The sequence below is a fragment of the Cricetulus griseus genome, chromosome 3, assembly GCF_003668045.3.
Source record: "Cricetulus griseus strain 17A/GY chromosome 3, alternate assembly CriGri-PICRH-1.0, whole genome shotgun sequence".
Lineage (NCBI taxonomy): Eukaryota > Metazoa > Chordata > Mammalia > Rodentia > Cricetidae > Cricetulus > Cricetulus griseus.
The window spans coordinates 254,028,208-254,046,042 of NC_048596.1; the positions used below are offsets into that span (position 1 = coordinate 254,028,208).

The 17,835-nt window shown below is 45.4% G+C and overlaps 1 protein-coding gene across 2 annotated transcripts in view; it reads right to left on the reverse strand.

Moving 5' to 3' along the window:
- Positions 1 to 17,835, reverse strand: part of Slc22a23 (solute carrier family 22 member 23) — a 188,265-nt gene that overhangs the window by 28,150 nt on the left and 142,280 nt on the right. For both annotated transcript variants that reach the window (XM_027409267.2, XM_035442910.1), the window contains exon 4: positions 11,308 to 11,476. In XM_027409267.2, the coding sequence (XP_027265068.1) occupies positions 11,308 to 11,476 (169 nt within the window). The remainder of the gene's footprint in view (positions 1 to 11,307; positions 11,477 to 17,835) is intronic.

Consider the following 17,835-nt stretch of genomic DNA (forward strand, 5'->3'; position numbering starts at 1 on the left):
GTCTTTCTGAGTCTGCCTTATACATGATGACCTCCATTTTATCCAATTTCTTGCAAATATCTTAACTTTGTTCTTTTGATGGCTAAATAAAACTATTTGTGTATATACATACACAAATAGTGTATATATATATACACCCATCAAAGGTGTATATAAATACACCCTTGATAGGTGCCTAGGCTGATTCCATACCTTGGCTATTGTGATAAGTGATATTGTAATCATTGGTGCACATGTCTCTGTCTACTGACTTAGTCCTGGTGTATATGCCCCAGAGTGATAACAGCTATGTATGGGTAGATTTTGAAGGAACCTCACATGATTTCAATGGTTGCTTGGACTGCTCTTTTGAAAGTTCATCACACACAAATTCTGATGAGAGGCCAGTTGGGCAATTCTCTGAGTAAACAGTGTGTGTCCTGCTTAATTCACTGCGCTAGGACATTTACTCATAAATAAAATACAGAAAGGACATAAAAGTAACTAGAAATGCTTTATTAAATTAGTTGTACCCTTAAGTCATTTCCTTATTTGTTTTGTGAAGTATTTGTTTTGGGGCGACACCCGTGTACACAGACACACCTTCCTGTCTGTGATTCAACAGGGGCACCATTCAAGGAACAAACATGCACGGAGCAGTTGGAGTCATTATGGAGAAGAGCTACACTTTGGGCCCCAAGAAGTTACTTTGTTTGGAAGGAAAGCATACTAACTACATACTGCATCCCTGAGCTATATAGTTCAGAGCAGTCTGGAACTTCCACTAAGCGGACACACAGGAAGGACACAAAGTCTAGCCCAGAGGGGGAGCAGGGTCAATAAAACTTTGTAGAGATGACCTTTCTATGCGTACATATGAAAGTGTGGGCGGAGCTTGGGTCACTTCTCAGTGAAAGAGGGGACTCTAGTTGTTGATTCTCTGGATTTGATAAAGTACCGGACAGTTAAAAAACTTCTAGAGCAGCCCAAAGGAAAAGGAAACAGCAACCAAACCAAAGACCCGAACAGAATTAAACACAACTGGAGTTATTCAAAGGTGTCCAATGCTCTTCACAAACTGAGACTCCCGAATCCCATGGAAAGATGAGGGAGGAAATGTATCAGGAGGCTTTGGTGACCTGAAGTGAGTCACTTTATTCCTCTGGGTCTCAGTTTCCCTGCATCTGTGGAATGAGGTCAGTAGAATGACACAAAAACCTCAGCAGGCCAGATCCCCAAGTTATCTGTGGAGATCCGGGGATAAATGTCACCTGTGAGGGGTCAAATTATGTCACACTGTGCACAGCATCCTCAAAGTGCTTCAGGCTCGGGCCACACTGTGAATAAGCACCCTAATAGTGCTGCAGGCTCAGGCTAAACTGTGTACAGCATCCTCATGGTGCTAAGGCTCAGACTACACAGTGCACAGCATTCTCTGGGTGCTGCAGGCTCAGGTAGGGCACATGAAGTCATTGACATTAGCCTTTTTGCAGTGCGCCAATCTGAATACATAGGGTTTGGCAAAACCCTAAATGTTCCTCTGTTCACGTTTTTTTTTTTTTTTTTTTTTTTTCAGATAAAGACTTGGGATTCAGCTCCCATGCAGACACCTACAATCTGTAACCTTGCTTGCAGCTGGTGCTCATCCACCCACATACCTGAGTTAATATTCACTACTTTTCCTCCTCCTCCTTTTGAAAACTTATTTGTGGAAGTGATTTTCAGGCCACAGAAACCAAACGGCACATAGGACATTAAAGGTGCAATGCTGTACAGGGAGCCGATTTGACATCTTTAGCAAGTGATAAAGAAAATGTGCTGTTCTAACAGGCAAAGTGGTACAGGCCTATAATCTCAGCACTTGTCAGGCTGAGACAGGGCAAGTGCAGGATTGAGGCCAGCTTGAATTATAATAGTGAATTCCTGGTCAGCCTGGATAATTTAGCAAGACCTTGTCTAAAACTATAAAATATGAAGGTGCTAGGAGTCCAGTTAAGTGGTAGAGTGCTCACTTAGCATCTACAGGGTTCTAGGTTTAATTACCAGGAAAGAAAGAGGAGAGAATAAAAAGGAAATCAAAGGGAAGATGGGTTTTTGCTGCTTCTGCATCCAATTGGAATTTTATTGGCACCTCTGTGTTTGCAGCACCCTGCAGGTGGTCCAATCAACCTGCTCCAGGGGGTTGTACCTTCCGATTTAAGCCTGAGCTCTAATCCTATGCCCATCAGGGCAGCAGACAGATACCATGGCTACAATATCTTCTTGTCATGTGGGAGCCTCCTGCTGGCATCTGGCAGATGCTTCATCATCACTGTGCACACCTCCCTGGCTCCCACAGAAACCTATCCCGATTCAAATTAGCCAATTCCAAAGCCTGAGCGAGGCCACACGGCCACTCCTTTGAGTCCATTGAGACTCATTTTATCTATCTATGTGGACACTGACCAGCTGCCAGGGCAGCAGTCACTTAGCATTTGACACCCACTGCCAGAGGCTGTCCACCTGACTTGAGCCAGGCACTGACAGTTCAGAATTTAACACATGTGCTCACCCTGACTGCCCTCTGTCAGTTTTCTAGGCTGCAGTGGACCTCGGGCTGGCCTTCAGCAGCCCCAGCTGCTGGGGTAGGGCAGTGGGATAGGTTTGTGAAGCATGCTCTGGCCCTGGGGACAACAGAGGCTCACTACCCTGGTACAGTGTGTGTATGTGTCAGAGGACCATACTTCCCTATTTTCTCAAGCCTCTCTCTCCTTCTGCCTGTAAGCACATGTATTCATGTGCTGGGATTCATCGTATCGTACATAACCTCCGTACTCAGGTACCCAGGAGCTTAAATGAGGCAGCTTTTTACCCGAGGGCTCCTAGCATCCAGTGTCATCAGCAAATCCCAAACACCAGCTAAGACACTTCCAGCTCACTTTTAACTTTCATGATTGAAATATGCACTACCATTTGCATTTCTAGGGCTGTTTTAAATGATTTATTTCAAATTACATAAACATGCATATATGTACTTTGATCATATTTCCTCCCCATTACCCTCTCTTCCCTACTTTCCTGTGTGTGTGTGTGTGTGTGTGTGTGTGTGTGTGTGTGTGTGTGTGTGTATGCACAAGCATGCTCCAGTGCATTTATAGACTTGAATCAGGGCAATGTAACAGAGGCTACACCACTGAGGAAAATGAACCCTTCTCCACCAGTGTACATTTATTTGCCTTTTGTTATTATTACAAGATGCTTCATTACCCAGTCTAGATAATGTATAGATAGTGGGAAGGATTTTAAAGATCTCTCATCTCTCTCTCTCTCTCTCTCTCTCTCTCTCTCTCTCTCTCTCTCTCAGGTGTTTTGTTTTATTTTTTGTTTGTTTGTTTTGTTTTTAGAGACAGGGTCTCCCTATGCAGTCCTGGCAGTCCTGGAACTCTCTATGTAGACCAGGCTGGCTTTGAACTCACAGAGATCCACCTGCTTCTGCCTCCCAAGTATTGGGATTAAAGGCGTGCTCCACTGCACCTGTCAAAGCCTTTTCTTTACATTTGTAATTCAAGTCCCCAGATCAACTGTGAAATGGTCACTGCAGCCCGTGAAAGCACTGCGGCTACTAACTCAGTTCTCAGAGACTGTAATTTCCGTGACTCATCTCTTCCCCTTTCCCGTGTGAGTAACTGTTGATATAGCTGAGATCCTTGTGTTCAGGGAACCCCACAACCTTGTTTTATCTGCGATAGAATCTCTTTGTATAATGTGGTATTTTGAAAGGAAATTGGTTTTGATGGAGGATGATGTTGTACTCCTTATGCCTGGGAAAGAAAAACAGACTGATAATTGCTGAACTACACAAAGACATACAGACAGACCCGCCCCCACCCAAACACACACACACACACACACACACACACACACACATCTTTTAAACTCATTTTAGCAACATGCAGCACAATTAATTAATCTATTTAACACATTTTCATTGTGCACCTATTAGAATAGGTAGCAACACCATGGTGACTAGACAAAATGTTTTTGTCATTGTTAGAGGGAACATGGAATCTTTGGGATGAGAAGCAAGTTCTGTGCCAAGTACATGCTACCCTTGGTGACCCAGAACTTCCTGGGCCTAAGAGCATCGCAGCACGTGGGATGAGCTGAGCATCCGGTGGCCTTTTGCATCTAGCAGCCAGAGCACCTCTGCTAAGCCATGGAGTATCTGTGTGCCTCAGTTTCTCTATCTGTATAGGATGCTATCACAGTACTACTTCAGGGGTCTTTGGGCAGATCAAGGGTGCTCAGGGATGTAATGTGCTTATTCTGGCCGCCAAAGAGCAACCTTCAGCTGGTGCAGTGACACACACCTGCTGTCTCAGCTATTCAGGAGGACGGCTTGAGCTCAGGGGTTTGAGGCCAGCTTGGGCAATATAGCAAGACTCCATTTCAAAAACAAACAACCCCAAAGCCTTTTAAAACTAAACTCAAGAAATGACACAATTCAATGATTCTGCCTCAAACATTTCTTAGTGATTTTTATAAATTAAGACCATTTACTGCATCTGATGGAATTGTTAGTAATTTTTAACTGGATTTATCTAGATTGAGGCAGTTTTTTATGTCTTATATTTCTCTTGAAACTTGTAAACATTAAAATCTCTTTGGCACAGGCACTTTTTTCCTAAGGTCTCTGACCCCCACCTTGGTGCTAGTGTCTCCCCCGTCGCTGAGCAGGTAGGCTGACTCCCCCTCCTTCTCACTGTCACAGGCTCATTTCTCACCTGGAGAACTGGTGCGATGACTTTCTCTCTTACACTTCCCTTCACTTCCTGTTATTACCCATCCTCCCTCTCACTGCCTTCCCTGATGCTTCTAATGAGAGTGGACCTCTCCTCAGGATGAAATTCCAGCTGAACCAAGTATCGTTAATAATTCACCATCTTCACACATTCGGTACGTGTCTTCACACAGAGCACCCATGTTGGGTGAACCCAAACTGAGGAGCTTTCCCAACAGGCACTTGATCAGGAGTCTTGGCAGAGTACAAGAGAGCCACCCCCATTGCTTCCTTCCAGGGGGGTAGAAACAGGCCAGGAGCAGAAATTTCTTTGAGAGCAAGATACCTGTGGCTACTGATGGTGCTGCAGGCAAGCAAGGCAGGTATCCTAGTCCAGGCAACCAGAAACACAGCCGGGATGGAAGTTTCCAGAATGGGTCACATATGTGTATATCCCCACAGTGCAGGTAAGGTGGTTAGACCCAGGCCCAAGCTCTTGTCTGTTCCTGCAAGCACTTTTGGAAACACCTTTGATGCTGGATGTCTGAGATGACCAAGGTGATGCCTGTGCCAGCAGAGGAAGTAAACTGGCTGTTGGCATTCACCCCCCCTCTCAGGGACAACATCTGCTTCTCATTAGACAGCTTCAGAGCCCGTTTCGTGAATGAGGTTGGACTCAGGCAACTTAGGGCATCTCTGCACATCCTTTATGCCTTCTCTAAAGGGCACTAGGGCCATATGTCATGTGTGTTTGTGGAGCATGTATGTATGTGTGTGTATGTATGCATGTATGGCTATATGAGCAGGTACATTTGCACGTGGAGGCCTGAGGCTGACTTTGGGGCTCTTTGGTGATTGCTTTCTTATATATTCTCTTGCTTGAAGCCAGAGCTTGCTGATACATTTAGTCTATTGAGCCAGCTTGCTTTGGGGATCCTCTCCAATGCCAGCACCCCCCCCCCACCTTCCCATGCTGGGATAACAGGTAGGCCACTACACATACCCAGCATTTACACAGGTGGTAGGGATCCAAACTTTGGTCCTTACACTTGAATGGCAAGAGCTTTCCACACTGAATCATCTCCTCAGGATTCCTGGGGAAGCTTTTTGACTCTGTTTATTTCCATGCAAAACTGCATCACTCCACTGAACACTGCTGCCTCCCCCAGGAGGAAGCATACAGCTGATCTCAGGGAAAGCGTGCCTTTGAAATGTGAAGACACACCGAAATCTGCATACTCCACAGTGCATTGAGATATAATTTTAAGTATGATTTTCCTTCCTTGCCTAGCTGGGCCATGAGGGCAGGGCTGTGACTGCCTTGCTCTTGACGACAGCCCTTATACCTAGGAAACATAATTTGAAGGACGGTGAGCATGCAAATGCCCTCCACAGGTGCTCATATGGGTGTTCACCAGCACAGAAGGGTGCACAGCAGATGTGCGAGTGTCTGCACTACCAAACCTGCCCTGTCCTCTGGTCCTTTCACTTTCATTATGGGTGAGATGATGGCATGTACCATCCCTGACTCCTATGGCTCCTCCAGGAAAACTCCTGCCTTCTCTTTTCTGCCACACCTCAGCAGTAAGTCCCAACCAGGAAAACTCACACTCCCTGCCCTTCCTACTACCTTCCTGGTCTTCCACACTCCTGAGACATCCTCATGTAACACAGACCTCAATACAATGACAAGAATACAGGGCAAGAGTGTGTCATGCATGGGGGCTCTTACCAAGGAGTTGTTACCAAGCTACACTGCAAGTAGGGCTGGGGCCAGCTGGAGTTGCCTTTGCTCTCCTTGTACTGTTAGAAAGCAGCAGCCCTTTCTTCAGGTCTGGTTTCATCCGTCTGTCCCCTCCTATTTATCTTCTTGCTACACCTGGCCGACTTCCTCCCATTCTTCTGCCCTCTAGTGTTCTAAATCTTGACTTTATTTCTCCTCATTTGTTTGGATACTGTGAGACTAGAAGCTTTCATTTGGGAAAACGATAGGTCAGTATGACTCCTTTGGGTTGGCATTAAGCTGTGCTGCCCTTTCCTGAGGGCTAATGAATGGCTAAGCAAACAACTCAACAAGGATTTCTACTTGGCACCAAGACAGGTGCGTGGTGGCTGTGGACAGCTGTATTCACCTTTGACAGTATTCATTCACAGGTACAGTCTCTTCTGTACCTGCTTCATGACAAAGTGCTTAAGTGTAACACCCTGGAGTGCCCACCTTCAGGCAAGCTACCTTTGTTGTCCCTGAACTCCCCTTCCTTGCCTTCTGAAGCATTTCCTTCGCCTCCAGCCCATTGGAAAATGTCAGCTGGTCCTGCCTCACTCAAAGATGACATGAGCTGTATGCATCCCCAAGCGTCTCACTAGGCTTTGGCTCTCAGATTCACTGAGGCAGCGGGGGCAGAAATCACCCCTGTGTCACAGATCTTCTCATCACCAAAGAGCACCTGCACTCATGAAAGTCTTTGCCAAATCCCTACCTAGTCACACTGACGATGCCATCTTACACTGATGGCCTTGTCCTGTACCTATACCTGGTTATATGTCAGCTGTGCTTTTTAACTTTCCAATGTCTGGATGTGTGGGGCGTTGTTCATCCTGGAGCACTCTGCCCAGCTCTGCCAAGGGCTAACTCATTCCTAGAAATAATGAGAGGTTTGGTTCCATGTTTTAATCACAAACAAACCAATCAAGAGGCCGTACCTTAACCATGTTCTACAACTAGATCAGAGTCTTACCTGGCAACAGTCCTCCTGCTAGGATCACCACAGGACTGAGCAGCAGAGAACCCGGGACAGCTGTGCCTCCACACTAGCTGACGTCGCGTCTTCCTCCTATGCCTCATCTAGTCTCTTCTGCAGAAACTACAATAAAGGGACCTTCAGACACTGTCCCCTTCCTCCCTGCTTTCTGGTACTTCCTCATATGACCCTGTGGGGTGTTGTGGGATCCTTCCTCTTCAGAACTGTGAGCAATAAACTATTTTTCTTACTGACATGCACAGATCTCTTGGTTCCACTCTACCTGGAAAAGTGTAAAGTGTACATTTGAGAACACTGGCTTCCTCTACTGCCTTCGGCTCTGACCTCTGCAGCACCTGACCTCGCCCCATCACCTCCAGACTCCAATGGTGAGAGGGGACTGGGCTCCCTATTCCTGAGCCCCTCGCTCAGCCCCAGTCCCAGTCCCAGTGTCTTTCCTTACCCTCATGAGGCACATTGGATCCATTGACAAATCTCACTAAGGTCCCATCCAAAACACTTCTCCAATCAAATCTTCAGGTGAGTCTACTGTGCCCTTGTGTAGGCATCGCATCACTTCACACAACCCAAAACATAGTGGCTGCCTCTGCCCAACAGGGTAAGAGGACAGGTCTTAGAGCCTATGTGTGCTGGGTAGTTTTATGTCAACTAGACACAAGCTAAAGTCTTCTGAGAAGAAAATGTCTCCATAAGACCAGGCTGTAAGGTAGGCCTGCCAATAAGTAGTATTCCTGCCGCTATGCTTTTGTCCTGTTTGAGTTCCTGTCCTGACTTCCTTTAGTGATAAACAGTGCTGTGGAAGTGTAAGCCAAATAAACCCTTTCCTCCCCAAGTTACTTTGGTCATGGTTTTTCATCACAGCAATAGAAATCTTAAGACAAACCTCTTCCTGGCTTTTTTATGGGGCCATAGTCTGGGGGTTGCCTTTCACGTGTATTTGCCTTTTGTATTTCCAAAGAATAATGACTTGCTTATGTGCAGGTGCCATATCTAGGATAGCAAGATGGGGTAGGCACTTAAATAATAGCCACTTTTCCTTTCAGATTGTTTTGTGTTCTGTGGTTTCTGAGATGCGAACTTCCAAGTCTACAGGTTTTGGCCCTCATAATACCTTCCCCCAGGAATGTGTGAATTTGTCTGTGAGCTCATCCTGTCAAGAATTTTCTTCCATGCGAGCCTTGTGTGTCTCCTTAGGAGGTTTTGTTGACTCTGGAAGGTCAGGATCTCAGCCTTGGCAAGTGTTTAAAATCTGTGCATGCATGCACACACACATGCATGGTACAGACTTCAAAGCTTTGCTTTTGTTTCAGGGAGAATGTTTTTCAGTCCACAGTTCAGGGAGTCAGCCAGCTGTGGGTGGAGACCCTGCGGTGAGGAAAGCCTTTCTAGTCTTTGATTCTTGGCTTTATTCATGGAGCTCAGCTCTAACTGTATACCAAGCCTGTATTTAGTCCTTTCTCTGTTGCTAAAACAAAATGTCTGTGCCGGGGCAACATAAAAGCCCACAGTTTCAAAGGCTAAAAGTCCAAGACTGGGCAGTTAGACCTCTGGTGAGGATCTAAGGTGGGTAGAATCACAATGATAAAATGTGTGTGACAGAGATCACATGGCAAGAGGGACATCAGAGAGATTTAGGGGTTGGGTCACTCTATGAGACCAGTGTCAATCCCTTCAATGGACATACCCATAATGACCAAACCATGAGACCCTACTACCCTTCAAGACCACTTACACTGAAAACTAAGCCTTTGGCTTAAGGATAGGTGTGGAACAACCCACAACCAAACCACAGTGCTGTATTCTGAATCTGTAGCGTCCCCAAAGGCTCATGCTTTAAACACTTGATCCCCAATTGGTGGCACTATTTTGGGAGGTTCTGGAAATTTGGGAGGAGGTAGGTTATTCAGGGTGAGTCCTTGTGGTTTATCCATGCTCACTTCCTGTTTTTGCTTCCTGGTCTATTTTACTTTGATGTGGACAATGTCTGCCAGGTACCCATAAATTGAGCTGCTTGGACATACCTTCGTGTGGTGGACTGACACTCTCTGAACCAATGGACCAGAGTAAAGCCTTCTTCCCTCAAGCTATTTCTGTCAGGTACCGGGTCAGTGACTCAGGAGCAACAAATACAGCCAAGAGAGGATTCTGCCTTGGGCAACTGGTCACTCTCTCTCATAGCTCCTGGGCTTCTCAGGTGAGCAGTCACCACACACGCTTCTGGGCACTGAGTGCAGGCAGTAAATACCTTCTTGTTAAAGGAAAGTGTGTCACTTTCTGTACTTTGCCACCAACAGCTGGTTGTGTTGGCGGATGCTACTAGTCACCTCTCCCTCCAGCTACCACTGAAGCCTGTCAAAGAACTGAGCCAACAGGAGGAGATGGCGGGACAGTGGTAATGAAAGAGGACAGGCATCCACACAGTTTTCAAAGCCACTGAATCTCGAGGAGCCTTTCAGGCCTAGTAGGAGAAGACAGAATACATTTCTCCCAACAATTGGTGTGGCTCCTCCACACAGGTGATACAACAGTATAGTAGCAGTAGTCAATACTTATGGGAACTTAAGACCTGACACATGCGAAGTATCTTAAATACTATCAATATAAATAAAAATATAGTAATTATGTTGATCATAACCATGAACATATTGATACTAGGTGACAGGCATCAATCAAGGTGTCTCTACTAATTCTCCCAACCCAGTTATTTATTACTATGACTTACTTGAGGGGCAGAGGTTAAACAACTTGCCAAAGGTTACAATGTTGATTCAGTGGTAGGACCCTTTGCTCTATCTCCAAATCTCCCTTTGATTGCCCCCTCACACATCCTTTTGCATGCATCGTTTTACTCTTCAAAACAGATAGAATGCTTATGACCCACTTTTTATAGCTCTGAGAAAGCAGGAATTTGAGAGGCATGGGACAAGTTGCTAAGGCTGACCTAGCCAGAATTAAGCATGGGGCATGGTATCTTCCATTATACACAGGCATGCTGCACATGTTAAAGCCCCAGGCTGTCTCTCAAAAATAAAAACAATTTGGTTTTTAAATCTTTTAAGGTTTTTCTTTTTACAGAATGTTCATATTCCTTAGACAGTTAGGTCATAGCCAAGACAGTGTGCTCAATACCTCCCCAAAGTTGGCAACTCAAAAACTTCTTACTTATGACTTTAAAAGTCATATTAACTAATCTTAAGCATGACGGACAAACTTTTGTAAAGAATCAGATAATAAGTATTTTCAGCTGTGTGGGACATGCCATTGCTGACACAGTAACTATAGGCAATGCATTTGTGAACACATGAGAATGGCTGTCTTCCAATAAATCTTTATTTGCAAAAACAGATGATGAGCCAGATTTGTGCAATGGGCTGAAATTTGTTCACCCCTCACCTAGAGGAGATAGGGAGCTTTTCTAAATAGCTCCTTCTGCACCTCCCTTGACATGTCTCCTTCTAACACAAGTCCTACCCACCATTTATTCATAAGTCCATTTATAGATATTAATCTAGATATTAATGTCAAGGTACTATGTTGACAGAGAGAAGCAGGTCAGTGTGATGTCATGGGTAGCTACTGGGGTTGGGAATGGCACAAAGGGGCTCATTCCACAGTATGAACAATGTAAACAGTTAATAAGTGTGTGTGTGTGTGTGTGTGTGTGTGTGTGTGTGTGTGTGTGTGTGTGTGTGTGTTGAGAAAGACTGATTTGAGGTGAGATCCTGTCAGGAAAAACATGTTAGCACTGTGGAGGTCAGTGCCTGTAGTCAAGCATGGATGAGGTAGTACATTATGAAGGATACTCACGACCAGTAGAGCAGCATGAGCAGGAAGGGACAGATGATGAGGGCCTGAAGCACCTGCCAGTCCCGGCATAGCGCAGCCAGCCCCGGCATGAGGAACTGGCCTGCCATAGCCACGAAGCTTGCCACCATGGTAATCATGAACCGTTTTCCTGGAGGGCACAGCTCTATTCCTAGAAAACAAATAATATAGGAGACGTGAGTGCCACTTGCTTGCCTGATGACCGGGGAACCCTGTGTTAGGATGTCATTGGATACATGGGAGAACTGAGGCCTGATGGGTAAGAGAGTGAGATCATTGCTCAAGGTCACAAAATAAACTGGTGGGAAGGACATTGCATTTATAAGTACTCAGCACAGGAACAAAGAGATGCTGCTTGTGGAGACAGAGTTTACATCTGTCACCATTCCCTTTCCTTTGCTCTTTGGCATTGCAAAGCTTCTGTGCAGCAGGTGCCCTTGATGCCCATGACATCACCTTTCCTTCCAACCTAGGATATGCACTGGGGACTCTCAGCCTCTGCACGGATCACCAGCAGGGTCTCTCTACTCAACCTCCTGCCTGCATGGCTGTCCTTGCTGCTGTCTTACAGCAGCACTCAGAGTGAAGACTTAAGTTCATCTTCACTGTGAAACCAGGACAGACTGACCGCACTGCATAAACAGAAGCAAAGCCATTTGGGGCACAGTATCTCCAAGCAGGAATGCCCCTGCACCATGCTGAATCCTGCTGTCCATTGGTGTGGGCATGTGGCATGTTCTTCCCTAATAGGAGCCTTGTCTAATTCATCAGCAGAGCCTCGGAATGGAAAACAGTATCTGTTTTCAACCAAGACCCACTAAATGGAATAGACCATGATCCCTCTTGTCCACAAGAACCCATTCTCTGAATTTGACCATTTGTGTAAAAAAAAAGTCTCAAAACTTCAGACTGTCTGTAGCACTCATGGGACAATCAATATGGACCTAATATCTGAATCCCTATAATAATGGGATAGCTGGATTCTGGATTCTACACACACATACGCGCCACACACACACACACACACACACACACACACACACACACACACACACACACACCACACACACACACACACACACACCTATAGACCATGCAGATTTATTTGCTGTTGTTTTTCTGTGATAGTCACTAAATTTTTCTTTCTTGTTTTTTTTTTGGGGGGGGTGGCAGCAGTTAAAATGATTAAAAGAAAAAACAAAGAAGAAAGGCCCCTTGGTAGAAAATACTCTTCCTGTCATGTCCAGAGTCTGTTCAACAGCTTGGCCTTGTGGCTTGGTTACAGTAGCTTATCTGCTGGCTGTCCGGAGACCACAGTAGGGCAGGAGGTCAAAAGCAGTATGCAGGGGAGAGATGGAAAGGCAAGTGGATAAATCACACTCGGCTACAAGGATATCATCAGTTCTAAGGAGCACAGGCACTGTGCCAGCCAGCATCTACACCAGCTCACTGAAGAAGAAATATAATCCTGTCAGCAATTTCTGCTCCTTCCTGGCCACAAATAGTCATTATCATAGCTGCTGGTGAACAGGAGAAACCTGCTCTTACTGGATAGAGCTTATAGGGAATGTTTTCATCATTTAATTAGGAAAAGAGGATGGCAGTGCCCTCCTGGGCCATTGGCTGTGATGCTGTCCCTGTCTATGTCATAGCCCAAGCTCACTTAAGTGATGCCTCTTAACATGGCTGGGCGTGACATTTCTGCTCTCCAAAATAAAAAGAAATATCTTTTTCTGAATGGGCTAACAGTTGTGGTTAACAGCAATGGTTTCACTCATTAAGCATAAGTAGACTTGTTATGGAAACCAGGAATCTCTATCAGCCAAAGCAGGCTCGGTATTGGAGGCCTGACAGACACCAGAAAAAAAAAATAGCACACCTATGCCCTTTTTAAAAAGGCAGAGGGATGATGCTGGAGGAGCCTGATGGATACATGCTAATCAGTTTGCTGGTACAACAAACTGTGTATTGCTTGTTGCTTCCTTTCATCTAGTGACACAATTATGTGAAAATACCTACAACTGCAGTAGTGCTCCATAGTCTGTGATTTTGTTTCCCATACTGCAGGTTCCTATAGTCAGCCACAATCTGAAAGTATTAAATGGAAATTCCATAAATAAACAACCCATAAATTAAAAATTATGTATTTATAATTATTGTGCATGCCCATTCCACACTGTACATGTAGATGTCAGAGGACAACTTTGTGGAGAGAGTCCTCTCCTTCCACCTTTACATGGGTTTCAGGGATCAAACTTAGGTTGCCAAGCTTGCATAGCAAATAGTCTTACTTACTGAGCTATTTCACTGCTCTACAGCCAGTTCATTTTAAATCGTACATAATTCTGAGAAGCAGGGTGGAATCACTGGGGTGAATCAGCTCTCTGCCTAATGGGGCTCAAATGAGTACATTTCACAGTGTGTGTGTGTGTGTGTGTGTGTGTGTGTGTGTGTGTGTGTGTGTGTGTGTGTGTGTGTATCATTTCTCTGAGTGACATATCCATGGTATGTAAGTTACCTGCTTGCTAGTCATTAAGTGATGTCTCAGTTTTCAGACTGACCGAAATGTCATCACACACCATGGGTGTGAATCACCTCTGTCTGACATACCAAAACTGTATCCTGACTGCTTAATGGTAAGCAGTGTCTCAGTTTTCAGAGTAAGTGACATGCCATCCCACTCCAGGAGAGTGAATCACTGGCCATTCAGTGACATTTCACTTGACCGAAGGAACCTGTGGTGCCACAGAGCTTGTGCTCTGGTCACCCTTGCTTTAAACATCATAATGGCCATGAGCCTAAAGAATAGTGATGCTGGAAACTCAGCATCACTGTTCTTTTAAGAGGACGGATAAGAACCACAGAAAAGAGAAGGGCATTTGGAGGTTGCTGAGACTGACAGCAGCATAGTGTTCACAGGGTTTGGTTCTTGCCCAACTTTCAGGCTTCCACTGTGGTCTTGGGATACTCTGCCACACCTAAGGAAGGGTTGGAGCCAACGTTCAGTTCTTTTGGCACAGCTCTCTTGGTGATGCCTAGTCCCCATACCAATCTATAGTTGTATGTAGTCATGAGAGAACAATGAGGAAACATCCAAGATCAGCATCAACATTTGAAGATGGCTGAGGAAAAAGGCCCCTTGATGGGCAGGCGACTCTATAATCTCCCCTGGCTGCAAATGGCTTCTGATGGCTACGGTATTTATTAGTGTGACTATCAGTATGACAACTGTTAAGCACTCATAACATTTCTTATGGAGGTCCTCTTCTGTAATTGGCTGAGTGTCCCACTTCTGTGCCTGTGCCCCAAGTGGGATCCACAGACCTATGGTGTTTTTGGATCATATGTGACTGGACCAGGCCTTGGTGCCTACATCTGAACAAGTTCCTCAGGCCTACCTCTCTAATTGACTCTCACAGAAAGTGGAGGATGAAGCAGCTGCTGTCGTCTGACCTCTCCACTCTGCTTGTGGTTGGAATCCTAGCACAGACCTGATCTGACTTCATCAGGCAGATGCTCAGTGGGCCAGCAAGTATCTGCTAGTCTTGCTTCTCTGCTGGGGAGTTGCAATGTCTTCAGTAAGGCACAGGTGTGATAATTTGCTGATAACTACCTTTTTGTGCCTTAACTCACCAGAAATTCTTTCCAAATTGCCTGAACTTAACTATGTTATAATGGTAGCTATAAAAAGGTGAAGAAAACAAAAGTAATTATCAAGGACTCACATGCATTTTAGGCTTGCCATTGATTGCACATTCCTTTTGGAAGGTGAGAAGTCAGGCTTTTTGAAAGGGCACAAAAAGCATCTATCATCACTTGTAAGCACCAACCATGCTGGTGGTTACTTCAAGAAGACCACATCAAAAACCCCATTATTAAAATGACTTTTCCTCTCTGACTGTAAGGGAGAAGGGTTACAGGCAACCCCTAGAAACCGGAAATTATGGTTAATCCTCATTGTCAACCTGACTGAGTTTGAACAAGAAGACACATCACTGGACATGTTTGTAAGGGCATTTCCAGAGAATTTTAACTGGGGAGAGAAAACACACCCCAAATACAGGTGACACCATTCATTTCATGAGCTGGGGTCCAAGAGGAAACAGAAAAAAGGAGAAAGCCAGTTGAGCAACAACAGTCATATGACCAATCACTTCACACTGGGCCCCTCGGCCAGAACCTCCTGACTGGGAGCCCAAAGGAACCCTTCTTAAAGTTGCTTTTGTCAAGTATTTTGTCTTAATATTGAGAAAAGTAATGAATACATTAGCTGTGCTTTATTGATAAGCAGAGAAATTGCTGAAAGTTTTGAGAATGAAATGGCAGGTAAGTAAGACAGGGAGGAGGCATTTGGTTAATAAATAATAATGGGGGCGGTGGCCAGGACAGTTTGAGTCTAGGCTATGGGGACAGCCCGAGGCTCTGTAGAAATTATGGCCTGTTCAAAGGCTGCAACTCAAGAAAACATGAACTGGCACAAATTTCTTAGAAGAAAAGTAGTTGTGTTGCCAGACTAGTCATTTCTGGGGACGATGAGGAGGCAGGAGGGTTGGGGCACCAAAGACTGGTTGTTCTGAGATGGCTCTGAAGCTGCGGGGGGGGGGGGTGTTGCACACAGAGCCTCCAGGAAGCCTGCCTCAGAAGCTTTCCAAGCTCATTTTGGGAATGAGAAGGCTGAGGAGAGAGGAAGCGGCTATGTCCTATGTGCCTCCTCCACACTAAGAATTTGACAGCCATCCTGAAAAGAGAACCAACAGTTCCTGAGGCCCCACCCACTTGGGAATCCCTGCATCTTGCACAGTGCTGTGGCAAAGCTGTACATACAGGTGGACCATGTTCCAAACCCTGTCCCTTAAAGTGATGGTGTCAAAGCAGAGCTAGCAGGAACCAACCATGCTGACTACACAGTGGCTTGGAGGATGGCACTGAGAACAACAGCAGTAGGATCTGGCCCACCATGACCAGGCAACTACATGGCTTCTACATGCTGTGGGCTAGTAATAAGATCTGCTGGCTAACTCAGTGAAAGCCATTTTAAGGGGGTAAAGATAAACCAACATTAGTTACCAGGACTAGCAAAAGTTCTTACAGGAGATGCCTCTGGCCTATCCATGAACTAAGCATTGACTCTCAGGGTGTGTCTCTCTTTTACTCACTCTTGTCCACTTAACATTTGTCCTGATGAGTTGTTAAGGCCAAGTGCTTTGCTAATTTTATTGCCAAATTGTGGTTTTAAACATTCATTGCTTAGATAATGTACCCTTCTTTTTTTCCAATGCTGGGAATGGAACCAGGGCCATATACATGGCAAACAAGCACTCTGCAGCTGAGTGCAGTTTGTAGTTAAAAAATATACCCCATGTTTTATGTAAGACACCTCTCCAGCAAAGGGCAGTGCTCTCAGTGACAGCTGGAACCACTGTCATGCGCACAGTCCCCTGATAACCTCTGAGTCACTGGCCTAGAACCTTTCTGTGTTAAACCATTAACACTATGGTATCTTGGGGAGCCTCAGTGGAAACCCAGAGCTCCTGCCAGTGTGGGCTGACAAAACACACACCTGGCTTCCGAACCTTGTCAGGGATATGATTTGCAAAGGTTTAACATTCTCCTCCCACATCCTCTGAAGTCCCACAAATGGACATACTCATTTCACTTTCCCCTGGAGTCAGCAATCCTAAGCATTTAACTGAAAAACAAGCAAGCCAAAATAAGACAACCCGTAACATTTGACACTGATCGGAGAAAAGCAAGCCCCACCTACAATGTGCTTATGAGTAGCACACAGCTTTTATTATTCACTAAACACTTATTTTTGGAGGTGCTAGGTGTGGAAGCCAGTTCTCAGGTGGCACATGGTGGGCAAGTACACTTCTGCTGAGCTGAGCCACACACCCCAGCCTAGACTTTGTTTTTAAAAATGTAGTGTGTGCTGACAGAAGGTAGGGATAAATGTACATTCTCTTGGGATAAAGTGTTCTGGACTTGTGAGATCACAAGAGTCTTCTGGATAAGGCTTGGCTAGCAACAAAGAAATATATTAACTGGCTGACACTGTTTAAACCAGAGAACTACTATTTCTCAGAATCTGTGTCCTTGGGACAGGGGGCAACAGGAGTGGGTGGTCGGGGCTTTCAACCCTTTCTCTGCCTCTTCCATGCTAGGAAAGTTGCTCAGCACCTTTGGACTTCTGCTTCTTTGAGTCAACTGGAAACGATAATCACACCACATATGGTAGCTGCACCACACATAGAATAGTCGGATCTGTGGAAGATCTGTCAGCCGGACTTTTTGTTGTTGCAATGCATGCCTCAATTGAACAACCTAAAGGAGGGGGGGTTGTTTGGGCTCACAGTTTCATTCCATCATGGCATGAAGGGTGGAATGGAACAGAAAGCTCACCTCCTAACAGCCAGGAAGCATACAGATAGTGTCAGGCAAAGCTGAAAAGGCTACCGGGAAGCCAGTCTTGTGGGTCAGTCTTTGTCTCAGGGTTGTGAAGGTGTGGTT